Source organism: Pithys albifrons, chromosome 10, assembly GCF_047495875.1.
Source record: "Pithys albifrons albifrons isolate INPA30051 chromosome 10, PitAlb_v1, whole genome shotgun sequence".
Taxonomy (NCBI): domain Eukaryota; kingdom Metazoa; phylum Chordata; class Aves; order Passeriformes; family Thamnophilidae; genus Pithys; species Pithys albifrons.
In genome coordinates, this window is record NC_092467.1 from 5,798,073 (window position 1) to 5,817,595 (window position 19,523).

At 49.1% G+C, this 19,523-nt stretch overlaps 1 protein-coding gene across 2 annotated transcripts in view; it reads left to right on the forward strand.

Annotated features, from left to right (window-relative positions):
• The window catches only part of PAPPA2 (pappalysin 2), a 94,486-nt gene that overhangs the window by 45,881 nt on the left and 29,082 nt on the right, over nt 1-19,523 (forward strand). Inside the window, exons 12-16 of one of the 2 annotated variants that reach the window (XM_071565580.1) lie at nt 2,822-2,957; nt 3,175-3,394; nt 13,484-13,655; nt 15,819-15,996; nt 18,344-18,557. In XM_071565580.1, coding sequence (XP_071421681.1) covers nt 2,822-2,957; nt 3,175-3,394; nt 13,484-13,655; nt 15,819-15,996; nt 18,344-18,557 — 920 coding nt within the window. The remainder of the gene's footprint in view (nt 1-2,821; nt 2,958-3,174; nt 3,395-13,483; nt 13,656-15,818; nt 15,997-18,343; nt 18,558-19,523) is intronic. The other variant, XM_071565581.1, reaches the window with a different exon arrangement.

Consider the following 19,523-nt stretch of genomic DNA (forward strand, 5'->3'; position numbering starts at 1 on the left):
CAACCCACTTTCTGGCTTCACTCTCTGGCCATGACAAATGTGCCTCCTTTTTTCCTTTTTTCCTTTGCTAGTGACAAAGCAGCAATCCTCCCCCTCTGCCCTACCTAGATGAAAGCTTGCTTTCCACTTCTCACCAGGGGTTAAAGCGTGTTCCAGTTTTATTGGAGCTTGTGGTCAGTTCTCTTCCTCTATGGATGTTTATATTAAAGACTTTCATTACTGGTTCTCCGTGCTCTCTCTAGGAGTGCTATTATTTTCCGCCCATAAAATTATTTATGGACAAGTAATAAATATGCCCTTTTTCTTTTTAATAGAGTTGGCCTGATTGGTAACATATTGGGTTAGGAAAGACAGCTTTTTGTTGACAATTTGCCTAGCACAGCTGCCTGCCCGGGCAGGAATGGTGCTGTTGCTGCACATGTGTACCCATGTGCACGTGGTGTTTTGTGGCCACCAACTCCCATGGCCATTTTGAAGCTGTTGCACCTGTGTCATACAGGTTAGAGCTACACCACAGAACTCACTGGATGGTAGGAATTGGTGATTCTCAAGAGGTGGCACCAATGAGCAAGGGAAAGGCTGGGTCAAAGGATCATGGAATGGTTGGGGTTGAAGGAGAACTTAAAGATTCTGCTGCAGGCAGGAACACCTTCCACCAGACAAGGCTGCTCAGAACCCCATCCAGCCTGACCTTTTATGCTTCCAGGGATCCCCAGCTGCTTTGGGCAACCTTTGCTAGTGCTTTACCATGGTGTAAGTAGGCTGGGAGCAAGAGATGTGTGTGTCTGTACCACCTAACAAAGCATCTGCCAGGCCCCGTGGGTCTGTCTGCAGATGGGAATCGTTATGATTTGTGGATCTCCAGCCATGCTTTGTTCTCAGCTTTTAATGCATCTGATGAGGAGAGACATCAAAATCACTTGTAAGCAAGGCAGGATGTGTACCATGCAGGAAATTAAACAGAAAGGGGGAGAGGGAGGGATAAAAATTAGGAAGATAGCCTGCTGTGGCCAAGCACATAATAGGTATTAAAAAGGAGTGGGATATTAATCAAGTCAGCTGCTGTTGGTCTAACCTGGGGCTGGCATCCTTCACCCTTGTGTAGATGCACTGTAGGAAGGGAAGGACTAAACTCTCCACCTCAAGCTGTGCAAGCCAGGGAAAGCCTCAGCTGGTTTCTCCAACCATCTCTCCTCCCCTGAAGAACCACACTTGAAGGAGTAGGAGGTTGGGTTAAAACTGGAGGGTTCCTTGGGACTTTCTAGCTGTACCTCTATCCTGGGTGGCTCCTTGGAGCTGGCTTTGAGCACTGCTGGCTCTTCCTGCTTTCTTTTCCTCCTTTCTTGCTTTCCTGTTTCTTTTCCTTGTTTCCCCTGCTTATCTCACCAAGGGAGACAGTGGGGATGTACAAAAAAAAAAAAAGTTTGAGCCCTCTGGTCCACTCCTGGCAGCCAGGCCAGGCCTGCAGGAGAGCAAGCCCTGGCTCAGACAGCAAATAGACAGCAGTGGGGACTCACTTGTGAGTTGCTGAGCACCTCCCTGCAGGGTGGGACCCCTGGGCTTGAGCCCAAGGTTTGCTCCTGTTCCCATGCGTGAACAATGCCTGACGTGGCACAAACCCCCCGAGGCTGGGCTGCCACCACAAACCGCGTGGTTGTCCCCTCCGCTCCCACAGCCGGCTCCTTGGGCTGTGCCTGGCCAGCCAGGACTTGTCCTCCTCCCAAAAACACCTTTGCCTTGGATTTCTGAGCTTCCTCCACACCAGCGTTCAACACAAACACTCTGTCGGGCGGGTGGGTCCTGATCAAAACACACCTCGGCAGTGGGTGTGGGGGTACCAGGGTGGGGGAGAAAAACATTTCTGTCCTCTTACTTCCAAAGAACACCTGCCCTGCCATGATTGATGCCATGAGTCTCCCGGCTGCCTCCTGTAGCCTTCAGGGCTGTAGACAAGTGGCGAGTTGTTGGTTCTCCCCACAGGCAGGGTTTCTTCCCACAAATCTTCCCGTGTGTTGCCTGACAGACAGTTTGCAGTCACTGTGGGTACTGGGGACATTCTTTGGGCATGTTTTGGGGTCTCTTATTGGTAATGTTTTGGAGACAAGGCTGGTAGCTGTGTTCTCTGGGTGCCTTACTTGCCTGGCCAGCACTGAGTAGTGTGGGAGTTGAAATCTGGTGAAGAAGGGCAGAAAAGGGTTTACCCAGAGCTTGCTCAATTTTGAGAGCAGCATAAGTGGATGCTGTGAAGATGCCATAAATTTATGGCAAGGTGGGACTGTACATGTGGAGAAGGCTAGTGAGGGGAAGTTAGGAGGACCATGTTCCTGCTCCCTTCCTTCCTCCCCCTCTCTCTCTTCCCACCCATTTGCAGCCTGGCACCTCTGTAGTCTCTGATCCCTTGTTCCTGCCCTCTCACTGTGCTCCCTCTTTCATAGAATCATAGAATCAATTGGGTTGGAAAAGACCTCCGAGATCATCAAGTCCAACCCTTGGTCCAACTCCAGTCCCTTTACCAGATCATGGCACTCAGTGCCATGTCCAATTTCAGCTGAAAAACCTCCAGAGGTGGAGAATCCACCCCCTCTCTGGGCAGCCCATTCCAATGTCTGAGCACTCTCTCTGCAAAGAATTCTTTTCTGCTCTCCAACTTCAGTTTCCTCTAGCAGAGCTTGAGCCCATTGTGCCCCTGTGTCCTATTGCTGAGTGCCTGGGAGAAGAGACCAACCCCCACCTGGGAGTTCTTCATCTCCTGCACATATGGGATCAGAAAAGCTGTGTTTGGTATGCCTGCTCTCAGAATCTCTCCTGCTCTCCTTCCCAGGTGTGCTTTGAGAGACCTGCAGTGCCCATCTCCCTCCTGGTCTTCCTGGCCTCCTCCGGCACTGTCCCAAGCCAGAAGCGCAAGCCAATGGTCACTGTCCAGCTGACTGACACAGACGGATGGAACCGCTCTCTGGGTGAGCAACCTGTGGGCTGTGACACCAAGAGGGCCACCTGGGGCCCCTCCCAGCTGTGACCTTTCACTGGATTGGGTGCTGCTGTCCCCTTTGCCCTCTTGTGGCATCTTCTGCCTCCCAAGCTGGTCTGTTGGGGTGTGGGTGGGAGAAGATGAGGTAAATCACAAGCAAAGCCCTGGAGCTGAGCTAGTAGCTTCTTTCTCTGCCCCTCTTGCAGGGATGTATGAGCTGTCATGCCAGCACAACCCTCTCATCATTAACGTGACCCATGGCCAGGAGGACCCATCCCGCCCAGTTGCTTCGGTGCTTCTCAACTTCTCCTCCCCTCTTGTGGGAGTTGCAGCCGTGGCCCTGCGGACCTCAGCTCAGCCTGGCTCCTCTGACCCCACCACCTGCCTCCTGCAGCACGAGGAGGGCTGTGGCCATCAGTGCTACAGGTATGCTCTCCTCAGGGCGTGTCCCAGTGGGCACCCAGCGTTGCCTTTCTCCCCTGGGGGTTTGTGCTGGAGGTTTTATCTTCTAATTGAGAATTTTGTGACTATTCTCAGGTGGCTTTTGAGGTTTTGTTGAAAAATTGGATGTAATGAGTCTTGATTTGGTTATTTTGCTGTGTGAGGCAAGGCAGGAAATCAGTTTTTGTGCACGGCCTGTGCATCTGCACAAAGCTGCATTAAAGGACTGTTTCCTGGTGGGAAAAGCAAGCTCCCTCAGTTATCATTGAGAGTTGTTGCTAAAGCTGAAGTTGACTCCTTCAGCACATGCTTTACAAGCTCCATCTCCATCCATTCTAGTCTTCCCCACTGTGGAAGGTGGGGATGAAGCTCTCCTCCTCCTCCTCTCTGTGCTCTCTCCCAGCCTATCCCAGGATCCTGGCCAAGTCTCACGCTGTCCCCATCATAACACAGTGATAACACTAATGGTGACACTCAGCACTGTAATTTATTGATTTATTCTATGTCTGCCTTCATACAGCAGCAAGTGGGAGGCGGTGTCTGCAGAAGGGGCACTGCTCTCCGAGTGGGTCATGCTGGCCAAAGGATGGGGAAGGACTGGTGTCCAAAAGAGACTAAATAATCAAGGCTGTGGGATCATGCCGAGCAGAGGCACAGACCCAAGGAGGAGAGAGAGGCTGGTGCTCAGCCTGTGTCCTGGAGGGGGTGGCAGGGCTGACAGCAGCCAGACCTGCCAAGTCTGGCTTTGCTTTCGAATCCCAGGCTCCCTGAACTTCCATGGGTGTGCTGATCCAGGGCTCCAGTTCAGCCAGTTACTCAACCCACACCACTGGGAATACTGATTTTTGAGTCAAGCTTTACTGGAGCTCTGGGGGTGTTAAGCATGGAAGGGCTTTGGCCAGGGTTGTCACATCACTGCTAATGTTGTGTTTCTCCTGTTGATGGCCCTGGATGGATGAACATCCCTGATAACAAACCAGTGTGTGTGTGTTTGTCTAAAAGCCTGTGGGACTGTGGTACAATTGATTTATGTAGAGTTCTGGAAGCCATGAATATCCTGAAGTTGCTTTTTACTTTCCCTTTTTTTTACTTTCTTTTTTTTCTTTGTTTTAAGTGCATGTGTGATTTATACAGAAACATAAATCTTAGTGAGTCAGCATGTAAATATTATTCTCAGCCTTACATTAAAGGATCAGTGTCCACCTGAAATGCAGTACGTTTCCTCCTGGTAGCTGTTACAGCTATGTACCCACATGCCTCTAAGACCCTGGCCAACTGATGTGGTTTTTCAATTACATTTTCTCATCCCTTAAAATAATTCTGCATTCTCGTTGCTTAAGAGCTTCCCCCTCCCCCTCAGAAGTGACTGCAAGGAGGAACAGACTGACTGGACCCAGCTGAGCCTTGACTAGGGATTGGGAGATGCCCATATAGGGTCAAATAAAGAGGAAAATAGATGTTTTTCTGTTAAAAGTCTCATTACATCTGAAGCACAAGCCAGCTCCCATATCAGCAAGGCACACTGAGTGGTGTGCTGTCCCCTTTGCATGGGCACAGCAGGATCCTCGTGTCTCCTCTTCCCCTCCCTGCCATCCCGCGGGCTCCCCATGGCCTTGGCTTAGCAGCAATATGCTGAATTGCAGGACACACATCCCCTTAGCAAATACTCAGAGTAAATCAGATTCCTAGAGTTTTCAGAGTAGGAAATGCTATTTATAGTATTGATTTTCTGGACTTGAATATTTAGAAGGGGATTTAGGCTTGCAGCCTCCAGTAGCTGCACTAATAATAAAAGAACTTCCTCTGTTAAGTCAGGAAACATCCAAGTATCCTGCCCCAATTATATTTTTAAAATCTGTTACATCTCCCAAATTAATGTCCAGCAGTATTTTTTATTTTTAAGGGCTAACAATTCATTTCATATAAGGCAGGAGAACTCTGAGAGAGAAAACAATCCTCTATAATAATCCAGGAATAGAAAATCTTCAGAGGTTGAGAGACATTCAGCTGTAAAGGAGCGCAGAGGATCCGTGTTCTCCCTGTATGGAGCTGCACTGACCATTTGCACGCACCCAGCCTCACACACACAGTACGTGCACATGAGTGCCTTCCTAAAATAACCCCAGAAAGGGACAGTAACAAAAGCAACAAAGAAATGAGGTTTCCTGACTTCAGCCTAGAAATGCTCATTGCCAAAATAATAAATATATGACAGCTTGGTATTCCTGTAGCATCTCTCATCTTGAAGGGCTGGGGCAAACATAGAGATCAGGTTTATGCTGAGGAAAGGCAGCCTTCTTCAGATCAGGATGCAGAGGAAAGGCAGCCTTCTTCAGATCAGGATGCAGAGGAAAGGCAGCCTTCTTCAGATCAGGATGCAGAGGAAAGGCAGCCTTCTTCAGATCAGGATGCAGAGGAAAGGCAGCCTTCTTCAGATCAGGATGCAGAGGAAAGGCAGCCTTCTTCAGATCAGGATGCAGAGGAAAGGCAGCCTTCTTCAGATCAGGATGCTGAGGCTTTTGGTACTAGAAAAGTGCATCCCTGTTCTGCAGCAAGAGTTGCCTTCTGCTTTTGGGGCCACTTGAGGTGCTGAAGGTTGACAGAGCACTGGCAGACCAGAGCAGTGTGGTGTCCATCCCTCACACACTCCTACCATCACCAGGAACCCCTCTCTGCTGTCTCTTTGCTTTCTGTACCCAATCACAACCTTATAAAGTCAAGCAAAAGTCTGGCTTCTAAGAACTTTCCTCCCAGAAGACTCAAACTAAAAACCTTTTCAAAGGGAGCCACAGACCCTCCTGTTTTCCTTGGTACAGGCTATACGCTGAACCAGGGAAACATTTTTCATTTCCTCCATTATGTTTATTTTTAGCTTGGTTTTATTTTTAGTGTGTTTTATTTCATGTTAGCGTATGCTGGGAAATGCCTGGGTGAGTTCACGGGAAAGGTGCTACAAAAGGCAATCTGCATTGTGTTTGTGTCTCTGGAATTAGCTCAGTTGGTTAGAACTTGGCTGTAATAATGCCAAGGTCATGGGTTCAGTCCCCTGTGTGGGCCATTGACTGAAGAGTTGGACTCGATGATCCTTGTGGGTCCCTTCCGATGCAGAATTGTCTGTGATTCTGTGTCTCCTGTGAAGTGCCCTCCTCTGCTCCCCCAGAAGTGGATTTAAGGTGCCAGTGGGAGTCTGGTTTGGATTCCTTCTGTATGGAAGGTGGATGTGGTGGAGATAAAATTGGATAAAGGAGGGGGTTGGTTACTTACTGTCAATTTGTAAACTTCATTCAGCAGAAAGGGCTGTTTCCTCACATAGCTTTTATTTGGTTTGTTTTCTTTCTTCCAGGCACCAAATTTATGCAGGGTCAATTTATGAACTGTGTCTGTGCTGTTGTGAAGATTTATGGGGACCCTGGGGAGAGGTGCTGGTGTCTTACATCATAGAACTGTAGTTTGGGTTGAAAGGGACCTTAAAGATCATGGTCTTTCCTTCTGGCCTAGGGTGCCCCATGGGTGGAGTTACCATCCCTGGAGGGATTTAAAAGACGTGTAAATGTGGCTCTTGGGGACAGCGTTTTGTGGTGGCCTTGGCAGTGCTGGATTAAGGGTTGGACATGACCTTAGAGGGCTTCCCCAACCTAAATGATTCTGAGACCCTGATGATCACCTTTCCTGAGTTGCAGGCTCTCCTCAGCCTTTGAGACCTGTAAAGGTGCTTCTCCTCCAGCATCAAAGCCTGTTGATCTCTGGCACTTCTCGTGTGTCCCTTCCTGGCTGATGGCAGTGGTGGCCAAGGCCCTACTGTAGGACTTGATCATTCACTTCAACTGGTGGCTTCACTGTTGAGCTGGAAGGTGCCAAGGGTAACCCTTGGAGGGACAGGGACCATTTTCATGGACCACCCCCTTCCATTTGCTCTCTGCTTCCTGAGTTTAATGCTTTGCATATGGGCTTTTTTCAGGATGCTTAAGATACCTTTCCCTGATACCAACCAGTTTTGCCCAAGAAAATAATATGTCCCAAAAGAAGTTTTTCACCAGTTTGGTTTTGAGTCAAACACAGCAACTGGACAGCTGCAAAATAGTGTGCTTGGTGTCACCTCATGGAAAGGACCACCCAGTCCCATAAACTTGTTCCAAGCAGGCCCAACCCCTGACAAATGGAGGGAAGGTGAATCACAACACAGAGCAGTTGTGTGAGGTGCAGGGCAGCTTTTCCTTTCTGGCCATGGCACAGCTTCTGGTGATATCCTGGAGCTTTATCTTGATTCCTTATTCTTTTACTAATATGGATTTTATGTGAATCATGCAAAGCCTTCTGTCCTTCCTGTGTCCAGTGGAGAAGGAACAAGCCCTGGAAGATGCAGAGGTTTGCCTGCAGAGCCCTCAGTGTACCACTGCAGGCAGACTGCCCCATTCTACTCTGCCTTCCCTAGTGGCATGTACAGGCTCATGTTTTTTCACAGGAACTGGGTTAAACTCATCCTTCTGAAGGTTTTCTTTTCTTCTGTCACAAGCTGCAGGAGGTGATGAGTCCTCCATTTCCCCTGCTGAGCTATTCTCATATCCAGTAACCCTCTCTGCTGAGAAGGTGCCTCTGATTTCAAGATGAAAGTTGTTACTTTTGCTCCATCCTTGTCAGAAAGGTCTCAATACCTCCCATCACAATGACTTTTCTGTGTGTGTGTGTGTATGTGTCTGTACAGAGCCATCAGATCCTCTCACTATCTCCTCTCTGTCATGATAAATAATTTTTTCCTCCTTAAATCTTAAAGCATAAGTCTTGCAGCCCAGCCATGGCTTCTGCTTGCAGCTCCCCTTTTGTAATCTTTTTGCTATTTCTATGTCTTTCATGGTGGTAGATGTGGATCAGGACTGAATTCTCTGGACAAGCTGAGGAAATGAGTTACAGGGTGTTCTGTGGGGATTGGATATGGATAAAGGTGTTCTTTAGGTACAGTCTGTCCTGGCTCAGGTTGGGAAGCTGACTGGACCAAACCTGGCTTCCCATTCAGCCTCCCTTTCTGTGCTTCTGTACATCTGTTTTGGTGTAGCAAACAAAAAACAACATGGAAAGGAACTGTCTGGAAATACATTAAATTGATTTAGTCTTGGGGTTTTTTTTTCTCCTTTGCCACTGTGGCTATGGAGGGGCCAACAGGCCATTTGAGGCCTTACTGGTGCCTTTTCTCTGTCTCTGAGCTACATGACAGTGGATGACTCACAGGGGTGGGGGTTTTTTTGCCAAGTTTCTTTGGGAGTCGCGTAGAGAAGCAAACACCTTTTCTTGAGATGGCAACCTCGATGCAGATCGTAATCAAGAGGCACCAGCACCGTTGGGTCTGTACACGTATCCTGCTCCCACAAGGGTGGGTGCCATCAGATTTACTGGAAAAGGGAGACCTTTCACCTTCACGGGAAACACGCCTGAAGGGAGACATTCCCAAGTATTTCCAAAACACCTTTCCTCATTTCCTAGCTATTCTCTTTTGCTAGACCACATTGGGGTAAACATCTTTTATCTCACTGATGCTGAGTGCTACAATCCAGTGTACGTGCAGTGATGACTTTTAACTTCAGGAGGTTTGGCTGAAGCCTTTACCTTTCTGTCAACATCTCTTATAACCCCCTCTCCCCAGAAATTCACACCATGAGAAGAACTTACATGTTTCCCCTGTTAAGAGTTGGAGCTTGATGATAAGGGATGTTTTAGCAGCAATCTCTGGGTTGAAAGCTTGGGTAGATACTACAGCAATGTACAGATGATTTATTATACTTCAGGCAGCTGCACTGCTTTTGACTTGGCTTAGCTTGGTGTGGGTAAATCCATCAGTATTTTCTGTGTTTCATGAAATAACTGCTGTAAAACATGAAATTTCAGCTTTTCAGAATTTGGGGTTTGTCACAACAAAGCAACATCTCCCTACCAGCCTTGCCACCACTGGCTCAACACATTCTATTGCTGGCACTGGATTTTATTCTAGCAGGATGAAGGATCCTGAAGGAAAAGTTTTGCTCTAGTTTTTAGAATTGTTCCCATTTCAGAACAAAGCTCTTACCATTCTGGAGCAGTTCAGACCATTGCTAGGCAGAATTTCACAGATTTCCCATTCTGAAACCTCCTTTGATGTATAAGTTATGGGACTTCGTGAGCCCAGAAAATTGTGCAGGCTTGTGCTGACATGGAATAAGTTAGAAGAAAAACCTTGGTATTTTGTAAAAATGTTGTTGACAAATCATTAGTTTGAGCTTCAAAAGATGCTGGGATAGAAGTGGAAATTTTTTTGGATGTTTCAGGCAGAAAAAAAAATATAAAAATATTGGCTCATCCCACATCTTATATGGCCTGAATCAGAAATGGGCAGAAGGCAGGAGTTTGCAGCTGCGATACAGGAATTTCATTTATCATCAAAAGCAGAAAGAGCTCCTTCATGCTGAGATCAGAACTGGGCTAACTGCACCATTTCCTTGTCCAGCCTTTGCTAGGGTGTTCCAGGGGCTGGGAGCAATTCCATCACTTTACCCGAGCCCTGGTAAAGCATGTGGTTCCTGCTGGGGCCAGGTCACAGGGCTTTTTGCTCCTTTGACCTGCACTTGTACACCACCAAACTTAAGAGTGTCCTGGCCTGGAGTAAAGCAGTGGCAGCAGTGGTGAGGCTGATAATGACAAAGGGAGTAATCAAGACAAAGTTTGTAGGTAGAATTGATATGTATTTTTTTAAGCTTAGGGATATATTTGAGAAAATCAGACAGCTCTCAGTGACGTGAGCCCCTGTTCAGGTCTGGAATAGCAACACCAGACTTCAAAGCTGTGTGTAGGATGAGAACAGCTTCTCAGAACTTGAGCTGATCGGTCTCAGATCATTCCAAAATAAAATCAAGTGGGTATTGCTGGGATTAGGGTCGTTGTTAATCACAGAGAAAAAATGCTAAGTTAGTAGTCTTTTGGAACAAAGACAAAGGTAGTTATTTCAACCCAAAACTCTCTATGGTTCTGTGATTTCTAAAATATATAAAGGTAGTTATTTCAACCCTAAACTCTCTATGGTTCTGTGATTTCTAAAATATATATACATGTATGTACAGAGTGTGTGCCTGAGTATATATGTGTGATGTATATAAAAAGTAGTGTTTTGATAGTATGACCTGTAATTATCAATCTCTTATGTATTACTGCTCGGTATAACATTTTGGATTTATAACACATAATAAATTTGCTGATCTCTCAATCTACTTTATACCCCGTTGCCAGTTACATTTCTGAACTGGTGGAAAACCAAGATGTGCCCAGTAGTGGTGTAAAGGATCAGAGCTTTGGTAGTTCATAGAATCATAGAATGGATTGGGTTGGAAAAGACCTCTGAGATCATCAAGTCCAACCCTTGGTCCAACTCCAGTCCCTTTACCAGATCATGGCACTCAGTGCCATGGCCAAGCTCAGCTGAAAAACTTCCAGGGATGGGGAATCCACCCCCTCTCTGGGCAGCCCATTCCAATGCCTGAGCACTCTCTCTGCAAAGAATTTCTTTCTGCTCTCCAAGTTCAATTTCCCCTGGCAGAGCTTGAGCCCATCGTGCCCCCTTGTCCTATTGCTGAGTGCCTGGGAGAAGAGACCAACCCCCACGTGGCCAGAACTTCCCTTCAGGTAGTTTTTATTCAGTAACAGCATTGTTCCAGCTGCTGAGGCTGCCCCAGATGATTTGCTGTCCCTCCACCAGCACCAGCAGAGCTGCTCCAACCAAGCCCTTGGCCTGGATGTGTCTGGGGGGGTGCCACTACCCATCCTTAATCCAATGTTGTGATGAGCTCCTGACTCATCATCACGACCATCTCAACATTTCCTGTGAGGGTGGGCAGGCCCTGGCACAGGTGCCCAGAGAAGCTGTGGCTGCCCCATCCCTGGAAGTGTCCAAGGCCAGGTTGGATGATCTTGGAGCAACCTGGGCTAGTGGAAGGTGCATCTTTAAGTGTACCCGTGATGGGTGTGGAAGGGGATGAGATGCAAAAGCAAGGCTGAAAAGAGAAGTTCCTCTCCTCCTGCTGAGACATGCGCAGGAGGAAGTTTAGGACAGCAGCTCCATCACAGGGAGGTGGAGTGGGGATGGGAGGATGTGTGTGTCGGGGGCACAGGCAGGGAGCAAAGCAACCACCCGGAGAAGGTGAGTGCGGGAGGGGAGGGAGGGGAGAGGGCTGCAATTGGTACCAGATGCCCTCAGAAGCTAATGACCTGACAAACGCTGTGCTCATAAAACAAATTCTTTAAAAAGGAAGCAAATGGAAATATAAGCTAGTGAAAGAATTTGCAGCAGCTGCCCTGAAACCATTTCTCACTTCATAAACAGGTCTGCATTGAAAAAACAGCCCCTTTCTTCTTGTTCTCCTTTGTGGTCCCCTCCTGTGCCCACCGGCTCTTTCAGGGCTGTGGCCTGCAGGTTTCCACCGTGTCTTTGGCTGGTGGACTTGTCCAGAGTCAACAGCACATTGTGTTCCCTTAACGTCTGTGTCGGCACTGATTTGTTTTATTTATTTTTTTTTTGGTGTCATTTGTGGTATTTCTAGCTGTGCATCCTTGGCTGGAGAGGGTGAGTGAAGGCAAGAGGCAGCGGCTGCCTCTGCCTCGCTGGGAGGAAGGCAGCCCGTGGAAACAGCCAAGGAGCCTTGAGCAGAGCGGGGAGAGAGGTGTTCGGGTGCAATTCCTTCCCTTCTCTCCCCACTCGTTGGTTGAAGCTGCAGCACCTCTGCCCCTGACTGAGGGGGGCTGAGGTCAGTTTTTGCACCTCCACCACTTGGTAACAGGTAAAGCCAGACTGATGGATAACCAGAGCATGTTCTGTCTACCCCCTGTCTTGTCCCCATTCCATCCCAGGTGATTAACCTGCTGTCTGCATTTCACTGATGGAGATCATAACCCCTTGGCCAACACTGCTCTTCAGTATGGGATTATTTGTGCTGCTTAAATAATCAGTGCCTGATGGCTGGTGCTCACTGGGAAGCTGCTGCAGTGAGGAGGAGGAGCTGTTTATTTCCAAGGGGTGGGTGATGCATTGCAAACTTTCCTCATGGTGGTGCCCAGGGCAGGATTATTCCTCCTTTTAGCTACATCTCACCTTAGTGGCCACAGGTGAGTCTGTAGAGCTGCACAGGTACATGCTGGGATGGTCCTGATCCCAAAGAGTCTGGCATCAGCTGCACAGGCTTGAAATGCTGTGTGGGCCTGTGGAAAGAACAGCAGTGCAGAAAACCATCACAGCAGAGTGGGAAGGAGAAAAGAGTGAGGTGGAGAAGCCAATTTCATGTCCAGTTTCTCCTTTCCACCACAGGCTGTGGTGTAGCTGTGTGGACATGAAGGGGAACTGCACTTTATTATTTTAAGAATATCTTATGGATGGTTCCCCAGTATCTGCAGGAGTTTCTTTCCTTGCAGTTGGAGAATCCTCTGTGTATTTTTGTATTTCTAATACAGAGTTTGGCTTAACTGACACCCTCTTATTAGCAAAGGCTTTAAAAAGGCCTCTTCATCTTTTCTTCCTGACTATCTGTTTCTGCAAGTTTTGTCTTCTCCTGTGCAAGGCTGACAGAAATGGAGGTGTGGATTCCAAAGTTACACAAAAATATACCTTCCTGCCTCTCCTCTCCTTTTCACCTCCCTATTCTTATTCTCTTGGTCTACCTGCTGTGAGCCCATTTTGTGCCAGGCTGTGTGCAGGCTCTGTGCCATGCAGCCTGCACACCCTGGGGCACAGGAGCTGGTGTAGCCTCACCGGCAGGATGGATTTTGGAGGAGCATTGTTGGGCTCTAACTTTTCATCAGCTTGAAAGGGTACAATGATTGGTGGGAAGGTGTGAGCTGGGACTGGGATAAGGTCCAGCCAAGACAGAGTTAGGAAAAAGTACCCTCCTGGTGTCATCATCCAGTGACTTCAAGCCTGCAAGAAGGTGAGACTGAGGGATAGGTGTGCATCTCCAGGTGTCTGTGACCTGCTGAGCGTTCCATTCAGGGGCAACCTGGAGAGACTCCTTCCTTGCTGAAGAAGTCCTGGGACCCAGGGGTTTATCCCTTCTCTCTTCTCCTCCACAGCTGTGCCCACGGTGCCTGTGTGGGATCAGGAAGCTGCGCAGAGCCGCTGCTTGCTCACGCTGCCACCCTGAACTGTACCTCGGATGGCCCCGGGCACATGGTGTGTGCCGTCAGCTGCCAGCCGGGCTTTGTCCTCCGCTCCAGCAACGGGAAGAGCCTGGGCTCCAAGCAGGTGAGTGCACCTCAGGGTGAGGGTGACATCATGGCCTGTAGGACCAAAACCTAGTTAAGAAAGATTTAACCTTGGAGTGACCCGAGAACGCTCTGTTCCTCCAGGTCCAACCTTCTTGCTTCCTTTCCAATAAATCCCAGCCCAGTGTTGCTGTGGTGCTGGACCTCTGTGCTCGTGGCTGGTGGTCCTGCTCTGGAGACCCATCCCCTTTCCTTGCTGCAGTCCTAGTTCTCTCAGCCCAGCCACAGCTCTGCCAGGCTGAAAGGCACTGAGGGCAGGGCATGTCCCAAGCCAAGGTGTTGCACTCCTTCAGAAGGAGAGGTAGGCATTTTGTTCTCCACATGGGCACTACTGGGAGGGTTAAACATCCCTGGGATGTTTTCTCTCTTAAAGCTGAAGTTAGTGGCTCAGGAAAAAATGAAGTCATTGCAGAGCAACTATATTTAGCTGCAGCTGAGAGCACAGAGAGCTTTTCTTCCTTTGTGTTGCGTTGCAATAACGATGCCCACGCCAGCGGGGCAGCACAGAAGTCACCAGAAGTGAAAGAGTTCGTCCCACTTTCCAGAGGGCTGGGGGTTGCCTTGTAAAAGCCACATGCCAGCACAGCTCTTCGCTGTTGACAGAGGAGACCTGGGACTGATGTGTCCTTGGGAGCTGAGCTGCCTTGGATCCAGGCAGTCACCTTGGCAGGGCTGTAGGCACAGCATGTCCTGTCCATAGGGTGTTCCAGGAGGGGAACAGGAATCTCCAGGGCTGAGGTGGTTCCCACGCCAGACTGAGCGAGAGCGTGAACTTGTGTGGGGATGTGGACAGATGGAGGTGAGTTGGGCCATGTTAGTAGGGTGGACCTTTCCTCTCCTTGAAGATCTGCAAGGGCTTGTGACACCTGGCAGGCAGGTTTCCTGTGCTACCGCCACGGCGTTGGCCAGAGGAGAGGTGGGCCCTGGAAAGGGCAGCTGGGGGTGCCCTGCCTGGCCCCTCGTCACTGGGAGGTTATTAATTACATGGCCACACAGCTCTGGGGGCCAAGGCATGCCCAGGGAAAACAAAATGTTCCCATTCTCTGAAATGAAACCGTGCAAAATAAATCTGCCTCGGGTGACAGTTTTCCTGTGTTTGGCAACGAGATGGGAAACTTCTGAACAGAGCTTCACCATGTGGCTGTCACAGCAGATGGCAGCTGGCAAATGCCTTGCCCTGAGCCCTCCAGTGATGTTACTGTTCTGGCTGTGACCCTACTGATCTCGAGGCATTTTGGGAAAACGCACTCATCTCTTCTAAGCACCCTCATTGCCTCCTCCTGCTGAACGCCAGAGAGTACCAGACCCAAGTTTAGTGATGTCCTTCAGTGCCACCACACCCAGGTTCAATAAAAACATGCTGACTGCAAGGACAGGTCACAGTCATAGGTTTGGCTGTACAAGCAGAATGGTTGTGCCCAGCCAGTGAAGGGAGATAGGAATTGTTGAAAGACACCTCTTTGGTCCTTAGCCCCTGGCTGAGGGCTGCTGGGTAGTGGTGAGCAGTCTTTGAGTGGAAAACAATAGATAGGGTTGAAAGGGACCTTTAAAAGATCACCTAGTCTGACCCTCTTCTCATGGCTGGGCACACCTTCCACTAGACCAAGTTGTTCGTGGCACACCCTCATCCACCACTCAGTTTTGATGAAGTTGATAGCACATTTTGGCCATGTTTAGTGGTGGGACCACAGGGGTTTGTGTTCTCATGGAGTCCCCCAGCTGTGTAAGAGGGGCCATGTAATTAGCATTAGTAAATGAGGTTATATGAACGTCTGATTTCAGGGGAGTTCTGTGGGCTGAGCCATGAGGGAGTTGGTACATTTTGGGAAAAACAATCAACAGAACAGCTGTCTGACAACAGCTGAAATGGAGGGAAAATTGCAGTGCAGAGCTGGGAATAACTTAGCTCAGGTGTTTCCCCAAGGGCTATTTGCTGTTTTCACACCCCACATGTCACCACATGAGCAAGTAAGGACTTCATGACTCCATATCCAGAGTGGGGAGAAAGGGCACATTGGAGGAGGAAAAACATTGGAGAGCTCTCCTTGTCCTGAAACCTGGGTCAGACCTTCCTGCTGTGATGGCACACCAGTAGACTAAAGCTCCCTTGCAGGAGTCTGATGGAGCTCTGCTTCTTCTGCAGCAGGAGGTGACGCTGATGTGCAGTTTGGGACGGTGGGACAGATCTGTGACTTGTGACCCTGTCAACTGCGGTGTCCCTGACCAGTCCCACGTGTACTATGCTGAGTTCTCCTGCCCCATGGGGACCACCTACCTGCAGAGATGCTCCTTCTCCTGCATCCACCCAGCCAAACTTCAAGGTACAGTCTGGAGTGCTGAGACACTTAACTACCCTTTTTGATGTCACCTTGCCATGCCTGTCCCAAGCTGTTCAAACAATTGGAATCTCCTATTTATCCTGGCTTCTGCCAGCCAGATGGGCTCTTGAGACACTTCCCAAAATGGTGGGTATCCATCCTCCTTGAGCAGAGACACCATAGTGTGGGGATAATTCCCACTGACTCCATCTCCTGGCTGGCAGCCCTTGTCCATCCACCTCGGGGTGTAGTGATGTCTTCTCCTGATAGCTGGTGAGGCCCAGCCGCCTCAAGTATTATTGGGATGAGGATGAGGGAGACAAGAAACATGCAGGCAGCCAGCGTGGACAGACAGAGAGGACTTCAGAGAGCCAGAAGTGGCTCAGTGCCTGGTGGCTGTGGGAAAGCCTGTGGTTCAAGGGGCCTGGGGCTCTATAAAGCCATAGAGACTGATGCCCACAGCTGCAGAGCAGTCTGGGAGATGTTCACCACCCAGACACACAGCAGTCCCCCAGACACACCAGGGCCTGGCTTTCATTCTGCCGACTCCATCAATAGCCACAGGAATGTTTTTAAGCCAAGCTGGAGAAAGAGAGCTACTGTTCCTGTCTATGCAAGGGCTGAGCTGGATGGGATTTCGGGGGTAATTGCCTTGACAGCTTCAAGCATTGGGACTTTGTGAGTTTCCACCAACGCCTTTGCTCTGAACAATCGCATACAACAAATCATTTTAATGGGTGCCCTATTTTATGGAGACATTTATAGCTGAAACGTATGAGAATCATTTACTTTTTTCTTTTTTTTAAAAAAAAAGTTAAATCTAAGGAGCAAAAACTGCAGAGAATTAAGGTCTCATTTCATGACAGGGAGGATGGTGTCAGATCCCCAGTGTGAGCTGATCAAAGGGTAGCATCAACATCTCAACAGCCCAAATTCTGCGTGAGTGGGTGCCTGTTGCCTTGGGTGGGTCAGCTGAGGGCAGACTTTAATCTGATCTTTCCCTCCCAGCCACCTCTTGCTCCCACTGAAGTCACTGGGAGAGTTGCCATGGGCTCCCTTGGTCTCACCCTGGGTGACTTCCAGCAGGATGGCTGGGGGTGCTTGGCCAAGGCTGCTAAGCCATGTGGGTGAACTCTGAGAGGTCCAACTGATCTGGCTGAGCTGCCCAGGCAGGGACACGCTTGGTGCTTGTTCTCCCCAAAGACTCATGTCCATGTGGGCAGGCTCTCAAGGCTAATAAGTGCTAAGAATAGGCAAGGAAAGGATGACACTGCTGTGTGGCACTTGGAGGTGGGGGACGACCCTTGGCAGCCCTGTCCTGTGACCTGTCAGGAACACAAGTGCTGAGTGAAGATACAGTCTTGCCTCTGGTCCAGAAGCAATGATCCTGTAAAAAGAAAGTGATGTTTGAAGGGACCATGGAGCAGCCTGGCTGCCAGGAACTTGCTGATCCAAACCTCTCAGCAGGAAGAATCCCATTCACTGCAGTCCAGCTTTTTTCTTGCTCAGCAGTTCCCAGTGAACCATCCATCATCCACACCACGTGGGTGCTGCAGTCCTGGACACTTCCTGCAGGCATCTGTGCAGTTTTGGCCACCCATTTAGCTGGGTCTACCAGTGACAACAAAGACTTGGTTTGTAATACTCAACCCAAACCTTTAATATTGAGTGATTTGAATTCCCAGTCACACCAGTGAAGCCTCCCATGTCTGTCCTCCTGGCACTTTCCATCTTCTTGACTCTAGGGTTGCTGAGAGAGGTGGTGGCTGCCGCATCCCTGGAAGTGTTCAAAGTCAGGTTGGAAGGGGCTCTGAGCTACCTGATCTAGCAGAAGGTGTCTCTGCCCATGGCAGGGGGCATTGAACCTAGATGGCCTTTAAAGCTCCTTTACCAACCCAAACTGTTCCATGGTCTTACACTGCACATGTAGTAGGGTATGACAGCTTGATAAGGGCAGGTAAGGACAAGCTGCAGAAAGCCCCTGGGGAGAATGAAGATGGGCTGATCTAAATATGCCAGATGGGTGTCCTACACAGAAGCCCCTGGCCCACTGAAGGTTTTCTTGAGGCATCACAGAGAGGGGAAGTTTGAGGGAAAGTTTTGAGGAGAGATTTGCAGAACCAAGATCCTTTCTCCATGCCCAAGAAGTTGGCCCTTCCCTATTTCTGTCTGCCTTCAAGTATTTTCTGCCACAGCCTGACCTAGTGGAGTGTGGCCTTCAGTTTATTGCCTCCTTTGGTATCAGTATCCACTCTAATAAGAGGATTTTGCTGGTTACTCTGAGCTCCCCTCCTCAGGAATCCACCCCTGCTCAGCTGTAACTCAACACCTTCTTCTCGTTTGGGGTCAGGAACAAACCAGTGGCTGACCTGCCTGGAGGATGGTCTCTGGTCACTCCCTGAAGCCTACTGCAAGCTGGAGTGTGATGCCCCTCCTGCTGTGGCCAATGCCAAGCTCCTGGTGCCCCGGTGCCTGCAGGGCAACCATGATGTGGGCTCAGTCTGTCGCTACAGGTGCAAGCCTGGGTACCACGTGGCTGAGAATGCAGCAGACAAGCCTAAGAGGTAAGTCTGTGGCAGGTCTGTTATCAGTGTTTCCTTCCTTCTCTTCTCCTAGTGTGAGCAAGGAGCACAGGTGATGGTGCACTGGCAGTCTTGAAGAGATGAATTGATAGGTAGAAGGCAGAGCATCTTGCTCTGATCAGAGAGATTTCTTGAAATGCAAGGGGCATTCCCTGGTTAAGGTGAACTGGGTGGGAACAAGGTGTCATCTGCTATGTGTGTTCTGTGCCTTCACCCAAAACATGCAAATTTTCCCGTGCACTTCAGTGTATTGGTGACAATCAAGCACCACATTAAGTGTTTGCAGACTCCCAGGTAAGCAGATGTAATGAGATGCTGGAAGATTCCTGGAGCTTCTGTCTTTCCTAAAAATGAAAAAATACAGAACAAAGTGCTGTAGGAATGAATGGCTGCCTTTTGTCAGGGTTAACATTTTACCCCCTGCGCCTCTTGGCTAAATTTAATCTCTAACATTGGCATTTCAATGGCAGAAGATTTTTCCCGATGCTTTGGGGAAAAATTCCTGGTGGTTCACTAGTCCTGCTCTCAGCCAGTGTCGTGACTCTGGGGGTAAAGCAGCATTTTCTCTACAACGCCTCCAGCCGAAGTCCCCACTGGGCTTGGTCACTAAAGATTCCCTGGCACTGGCCAGGGTCCTCCCCAGAGTCTTGACTCTAGCCCAGATCAGGTAATTATGTGCTAATTGTTTAATGCCCCCTTCCAATTTTAATTGGATGCAGACTTCATCTCTGCTTCGCTCTGGGGTAGGGTTGTTGTGCAGTGGGAAACAGTTGCCAAATTTCTTGCCTTGTAATGAAGGAAGTGGTTTCTGTAAACAGCTTTTCACAGTGTTAGGAGCATTTCTTGGGCCAAGGGGAGCTGAGCAAATGATGATTATGGCTGTGATCACATGGACTGCTTTGCAAACTGCAGAGCAGCTTGCGTGCCTGTGGCACTTCAGGCACTGGC